Source organism: Sinocyclocheilus anshuiensis, unplaced genomic scaffold, assembly GCF_001515605.1.
Source record: "Sinocyclocheilus anshuiensis isolate Anshui unplaced genomic scaffold, SAMN03320099.WGS_v1.1 scaffold2247, whole genome shotgun sequence".
Taxonomy (NCBI): Eukaryota; Metazoa; Chordata; class Actinopteri; order Cypriniformes; family Cyprinidae; genus Sinocyclocheilus; species Sinocyclocheilus anshuiensis.
In genome coordinates this window covers 135,201-142,910 of record NW_015536612.1, presented here as the reverse complement: position 1 = coordinate 142,910, position 7,710 = coordinate 135,201, and the positions used below count along the sequence as shown (strand labels likewise).

Genomic DNA, 7,710 nt, shown 5'->3' with positions numbered 1-7,710 from the left:
TGTATTGCGTGAGTGTTCCGTGTTCCTTTGTGTAAATTAAAACCCAGTTGGATTGATGTACTCCTCGTCTCTCTCTGTTCCTTGCTCCGGACTCCGCTCAGCAGTGCACCCGTGACATATGTGCCTCTAGAAGCTTGTGTTCTGCAAGTGAACATCGCTTTATTGTTCATCCCAAAGAGGCACAAAATCACTTTCACAGACTTTTACATTAACTGTTCCCTCCTGGTGGAATGACCTGCCCAACTCAATCCCAGCAGCTGAGTCCTTAACCATCTTCAAGAATCAGCTAAAAACACATCTCTTCCATCTTTATTTGACCCTCTAACTCTAGCACTCTCTATTCTAATTCTATTCTTTATTAAAAAAAAGAACTTACCCCTTTTAGACTTGCACTCTATTCATTTACTAACAGCTTGTTTTCTTTTAAAAAAAACTAACACTAGCTTCTCTAATCTTTTTGTATTCTATCTATTTGTCTTTTTATTTATTATACAATTAACAAACGCAAAAAAGGCCTCTAACACTAGCTTGCTCTACTCTTTTTCTATTTTTATCCGTTTTCTTTTTAGTTAGAAAAACCTTGCTGCATGTACTGCTTTAAGCTAACTGAGACTTGTTATAGCACTTGCACATCATTGCTCTTTTGTTAGTTTTGATTGCTTCCATTGTCCTCATTTGTAAGTCGCTTTGGATAAAAGCATCTACTAAATGACTAAATGTAAATGTAAATACAAAATTCTGCCATGAATCTAAAGTAAGGACAAAACACAACTTCAATAGATCAGATCTAACAACACATTTGACATGGAAGAGTGTGCACATTAAATCATCCAATATTAATTTCATGTTATTGTATGTTATTCCATATTATTGTAGAGTAACCTCTTATGTGTAAATATGCATTTCATGACTCCTTTTAAAACTGGCTGGATAAGCAACTGAACAAATGACCATAAGTCGATGTTTACTAATCCCCCTTGAGACTACAGAATGTAGGTTTACTTTTAAAATATAAGAAAGAGAAACAACATAAAATATACATTTCAAAAGACATAGGGTAGAGTGGAGGAAAACACCCCCTTAGGACTGTGTAATTTTCTTCTGTGAAACAAATTTAAATGTGTCCAGAATAGTTATCATGGTTTATAAATTATGTAATTGTCACTAAAACTAAGTATGAAAAATATATAACTGTGATATTCTACAAAACTTTACTTTAAAACTTTTAAAACAGCCGAAAATGAGATCACTTACCATGAAATCCGTTTTCTCTTCACCAGTGTGAGCTTCACGGTGAATACTTCTACATCACTCTTGTCAACGTAGTCCATAGATACAACAATAATTTACCTTGACTTTATCGAGTGGTTATGTTTGGAAAAACAGTAGAGGGGCGTTTTTCTCCCACTCTACCCTATTGAGTCACTCACACAAAATATGTGTATATATGGCATAATATGCAGTACAGTGTACAAAAGTAAAATATTAGGTTAAAGTATTTGTAATTTTTGAGATCTGAGATATGGATAGTTCACTCCAAAATCACAATTCATGTTATTCTAAAGCATGACTTTTTTCCCTAATGGAACACAAACAGAAATGTTTTGTGACTGCTCTGTTATGTTTGTCCAGATGAACTGAACTGAACAAGAAACTAATTCAATACACAGATACGTACAACAATTCCATAGTAGCTTATTTATGTAAAAAAGGAGAAACATTGAAACCTTTTGCTTTTTTATTTTTTATTAAATAATTTGTTTTGATTTATTAAATTGTAAATCATAATGAAAGGTATTAAACTGAGCATCATTAAACATACTTAAACAAATTAACATACTGAACATTTAATCTAATTTGCTCAAAATATAACACAATAATACAAAAGCAAATGTAAACAACAATTTCACATGAACAGCGTGATGTTGTTCTTGGAAGTTTGTCCCATCTCAGCCTCAGATCTCCACAGACTGATGAATATGATTTATTTTTCTGTTTAATCCCATTCTAGACCTGGGCCCGTATTCACAAATCATCTTAAGGCTAAAAGTAGCTCATAACTCGCAGATTTAGGAGAAATCTTAAAAATATTGGGCGTGTCAGTCCTAAATGTTTGCTCTAGGAGTATTTCACAAAGTGTTTGAGCACTGAAACTAGCTCCTAAATCTGTGAAAGGTTAGGAGCAGTGAAGAGGAGTCCTAAGTCACTAAAAACCAAGCCACAAGCTATCCTAAAATAGCTGTTTCCAGCAGTCTGCCTCAGAACAGAAACATTTTAGAAATATTTGATGATAATGAGCTTTTATAAAGATATCGCCTTTGGTTTTGGAGGTTATCCCCACTCCAGATTTTCCTTTGATTATGTCCTTGTTTTCATTAAACAGCTGGACAAGAAGCAACAGCTTTTCTTTTAGCTGGTTTACGTTTGTATGTCTTACTATCAGCCATGATTATTCTACTCTGTTAATTAAAAGGCTGTTTATATGCATATCCGCTAATTGTTTAAGAGAAGCACACGTGTAAGAGGCTGACAATTATCTGAACATATACTTGTTTAATTAGTGACACTTAGCCTGCGTTTTAAAATCTTTATTTACATTTTTATTTTTAAACCTTTATTTGAATATGGCAACATAATATCACGCTCTACAATAGTTCTATGAATAAATCTCTGACAGAGACTATCAGCCAATCACTGTGTGCATAGTTAATGAGCATGCTGACATCATCCACCCCGCTCTTACTCTGGGTTTAAGACTTCTCTCTATTCCTTAGTAAAAGCTTGTCTCAGCAGCTTTGTGGATAGGTTTTAAGAGAAAACTCTTAAAACCTATCCACTAAAAAGTTTAAGGAGAACTCTCAGTGGTAAGATGAAATGTTTTGTGAATACGGGCCCTGGTGTTTAGTTGGCCCAGTCAGTTCAACTCAAGCTTAGTTGAGTTTTGCATTTTCACTCCTATCGGTCTGGTGAGAGAGACACTATCAGCTCATCCTGCGTCTGCATTATACAAAAATGTCTCTGTCATGCAGTCAGTCATAAGTTAAATTTTTCTTCCATTTAAATTAGTCTTTGACGGCTGTCATTGTTAGACTTCAAATACTTCACCCTTGCCGTTAACGGCTGTGATTTCGGTCAAAACAATACTTGCTGGACATAACATTTCAGTTTGTAAGCTTTATATCTTTTTGTTCAAGCAATGTATAGCGCATAATGCATAGACTTTAGTTTGTACACGGTCTGAAGGCACGATTTGCACACTAAATGTCCATATTTTTACACTGAAGTCAAATAAATGGCTTGAATGGTAAAAACGTTGGCGGCTCCTGATCAATCCCTATAGGAAGAGATGCTTTCGGTGCTCATGAGACGGCCCCTGAGCACAGAGCTGCCGTGCTGGGACAGCTGCTGCTTGAACTCTGTGGTCAGGAAGTAGTAGATGAGAGGGTTGAGGCAGCAGTTCAGGCTTGCGATGCAGAGAGAGATGGGGTGGAAGAGTCGGATGGCCTGACTCGCTGCACAGTTTGTGATAATGCACTGGGTCACCATCAGGTACAGCAGAAAGTTGATGTGGTAGGGGGCGAAACAGAAGAGGAAGACCCCTGTGCACACCCTTACCATGCGCAAGGCCTTTCTCGTGCTACCCGTGGACTGCTGCTTTTGGTTCCGCCGTCGTAAGGATTGCACGATTAAATAAGTACAGAAACCGATGATAATTAACGGACCGAGAAATCCCAAGAGTTCAGCAGCAACCATCATGGAAACGGCCGAGGGTACATCCAACTTGCGCATGGGCAGGTCTTTGAAGCAGGTTGTGCTGTTATTTCCAGAATTTGATTTGCTCCTCATTAAAATGAAGGGCGAGCAGCAGAGCCCCACCACCAGCCAGACTGCGGCGCTGATGCAGTTGTCGTAGCGAGACTTCCAGTGCTTGGCGCGGAACGGCTGCAGGAGAAAAGCACAGCGCTGGATGCTGATGCACACCAGAAAGACAATGCTAGCGTGCATGTTAAGGTACTTCAGGTAAAAACACAGCATGCATAACCCGCTGCCGAAAGGCCAGTCTTGTGTGATGTAGTAGTGAATTCGAAGCGGCAGCGACAGCACGTGAGCCAGGTCAGCTACGGTCAGGTTAATCATGAAGATGATGGCTTTGGTCTTTTTGCTGTGAATCGAAGAGAATCCGTAGCATTAGAAGAAACCTGCGTCTCATGAAATACATCTCAGAAAACCAGACGCTCCTGATGGGGCATGAAATGTTGATTGGTACTAAAACAGTTACAGTGAACTGAATTAAGCTCTTTTGTTAAACATACTGCTGATTTAACAGGAATGACGCAGGGACTTTTTATGTTACCAGCATTCAAACGGTTACAGCAGGCTTGTCAACTTATGTTTTATGTCTGTCGAAATGCACCACCTCTGAACAGAGTGACTAGAAAATAATGATAATAATGATAATGTAAACCAACATAATGAACAGTGCTGTGAGCCAAGTGCCCTAAAGATCACACAGTATACAAAGTGTCTTTTCAGCACAGGGGCTGTTCCCAGTATAAAAAACAATGTATAATAATAATAATAATAATACAAATTCTCCAACAGATGTCATAATGACCATTAGACGTTATATTAACCGTGAAATGCTGACCTTATGAATCGACAGAGCACCCAAAGAGCCAGGGTGTTGCACAGGAGGCCTGGGATGAATATGATCAGGTAAACGTATGTGTAGAGCTGGTTTATAGTTGATTCCCAGCCAGTCGTGTGAGTGGGACATGACGTGTTCACCACGTCACATGACGTGTTCACCACTTCACATGACGTGTTCACAGAAGTCATGCTGAAACTGCGATTTCATTTACTGTAGACTGTAGAGAATCACTGTGGAAGGACATGAAAACAACTTTAAAATCTATGCTGAGTAATTGCTGCAGTTGTGGTATTTTCATATAGATGCAATTGCCCCAGAAAGTATTTAGATCATTCAGGGACTCGTTAATGTTTTTTATTGCATTGGATAATAAAAATATCAAAGCAACTGTCACTCATTCTAAAGAAAAGGGGCGAACATTTTTATTAAAAAAAAACAAAAAAAACATTTACTTTATATGTATAAATGACATTTATTTGAATTGATATAGCTTATATGTGAAACTTCTATTCAGCTGTGGACTGACACAGGTTTGTCTTTTGTTAACTCTCTTCCTGTGTAAGCGTGAAGGAAGTGTTTGCGTGACAGTTGTGGGTTTGCATAGTTTTCTCCCCAAAAACCTTTGTGCGCTCTTGTCTTGTATTTTGAACGTATTTCCCCATTGAATGGATCTGCTAGCCTAGCATTTGGATTTGATAGTGATTTGAACATTTTTATAACATTTTGGTCTTTAGATCCAGTATCTCATGTAAAGCTGGGCGTGCTGTAACTGCAAGCACATGTTGAACAAATAGAGGAACTCTGGTTTCACAAGTATGCAAATATTCAAATTCATTTTTGCTGTGACTCATGTGACTCAGAAATGTACTGCAAACTCTGCCTCTAAGATATTCTGTTTAGTTTAAACAGTTTTCCTTCAATCATTCTGTGGTTTCTTCTTCCACCACATAAGGTAGACACGATACAATGATCATTTGACTTTGAAAAGATATGGTTCTGAAGCATTTTAACCTCTAATAAAACTTTGTGAAATGCAATTCATCAAATACAAGGACAACAACAACAACAAAAACACATGTATATTTGTACCTGTATTTCCCATGTAAGATGAAAAAGTAATGCACGGTCTCATTTGTTTGCTTAATCCAGGCATGTCTCAAGTGCGCCAGAAAGGAAGAATGAACTCTCGTAGCTGTGCGATGCGGCTGGTCCTACCTGTTGGACTGAGCTGAAGTCTGCATGTACGATACTTGGTGCTTTCCAGTCCAGCATTCTCATCATGCAAGCTGCTGCAGCAGGAGGAAGTTATCTGAATGTGACGTGCCCATCATTTCTCATGTTATTCTTCTGCTACACCAGTGGCACAAACAACCCGTGACGCCTCAGGAAAGCGAAAGTGTTTCATATCTCTGATTCAGGGGATGTTTGATGGTTTTGATAGCAGTCACTTAGTTACAACTGAAATTGCAGACAAACAACAAATGGTAACAGTTTTTGTTGTCACTAATTTAATTACATTAATGGTTGCAAATTTGGCAGACACTGTTACCCAACTGAAAGAAGATGCAATTAAGGTATAAGTGTTCTCTAAGAATTGGATCCAGGACCTTGACCTGATTAGTTCCATGCTCTAGCTAGGAGACATGTTTAAACACATTTTATTTTAAACATAATTGATCTTTTACTATATTGTACATCTTGGTCAAAACAAGTTTGTTGTCATCACCAAACCAAAAAGAAGCATAGAGAGAAAAATCTGAAGTCAAAATATCGTGTAGAAGCAAAACTATAAAGAGTTCCTAACAGCTATATTTCCTTTGGCCTCATAACACCTACTACATAAACTTAAATCACTCATATTTGCTTCACTTGTAAATTGTCTTTGAATGTTCTTCACAAGCTCAGATGTCTTTCTGTAAATCTTTCCTGATAACAAACCAAATATTTAATTTAAAAGGGGATGAAAAATGTTACATGTTTTTCTGTGATATAGTCTGAGTTAGATTTTTTCATTGATGTTGTAAGAGTGAAGTATGTGAATATGTTGACTAATCACAACACCAGTATTGTACATTGAACATTTATTTTTCTCCACATTGCAAAATCAGTCAATGCATTCTCAAAGGTTGCGCTTTGCACTGAAAATTAGAACATATTCTGAAGTGGAAAAAAGGGCACTTCTCATATTTATTTTAATTTTGTTTTACACAATCTGACTTAGCAATTTATTTTAATTCCCTAACACTCACCCAATTGTTTCATTTTGTTTAATTTTTCAACAGATGTCTACAAAATAATGAGTTCATATAGAGACCAATAAGATCTATCAGCAAACAACATTACTAATAGAATGGATGGTTATTAGATGAGGAGCCTGAGATCAGAATTATGAAGTTATTGTTTAAGGCAGTGTAGCAAATTAGCTCAAAAGGGAAATGTATATACATCATTACAATTAATTATAATTAATTACAATTGTTTATATCAGCTGCCAGTAGTAACTGCAGCAGAATTAATATTGTCATCAACTAATCTGTTCGTGTAACAGTGTAAGGTCATATCAACTCTAGGAAAGGATATTTTAGTGGCCACAGAATATATCTTTCTTACAGTATTAATGCATTAGAGCATGCAGCTAGAATCAGAACCAGAATCAGAAACTCATGTAATTTGTGCACCAAAAGTTTAATTAACTAAGCACTAACACACATAACTAATCTAAACAAACAGATTTGTGGGGGAAGGACAAGTGAGACTGGATGAATGAAGCCATTAGAGAAACAGAGAATGAAGCTATGAAAAGAGTCAGTTAACAGTTATCAGCGCCGTTTATAACGGGGTCTACAGCTTATACTAAACCTCTGTTTAGTTTAGTTAAATGTACGATACTTGCATTGCCTTGGTCGTTGACGAGTGTCTGGATGCAGTCTCGGATGAAAGTCTTGATGGTTTCAAGGGTTTGGACTTGCGATCACCTTCTTCCGGGTCCAAAGATGTCCTGACTCGATGGTGATTGGGAGTTCCTTCCCAGGGGAAAGTGAAGAAGAGCTAAGAGAGCC

The 7,710-nt window shown here is 37.4% G+C and overlaps 1 protein-coding gene across 1 annotated transcript; it reads right to left on the bottom strand.

Annotated features, from left to right (window-relative positions):
* Window positions 1-2,967: 2,967 nt before the first annotated feature.
* On the bottom strand, window positions 2,968-5,862 carry LOC107703850 (putative P2Y purinoceptor 10). The gene is made up of 3 exons (XM_016506638.1): window positions 5,741-5,862; window positions 4,649-4,881; window positions 2,968-4,162 (listed from the first exon to the last, which is right to left on the bottom strand). The coding sequence occupies exons 2-3, from the start codon at window positions 4,837-4,839 to the stop codon at window positions 3,328-3,330; spliced, it is 1,026 nt and encodes a 341-aa protein (XP_016362124.1). The 5' UTR covers window positions 4,840-4,881; window positions 5,741-5,862; the 3' UTR covers window positions 2,968-3,327.
* Window positions 5,863-7,710: the final 1,848 nt, after the last annotated feature.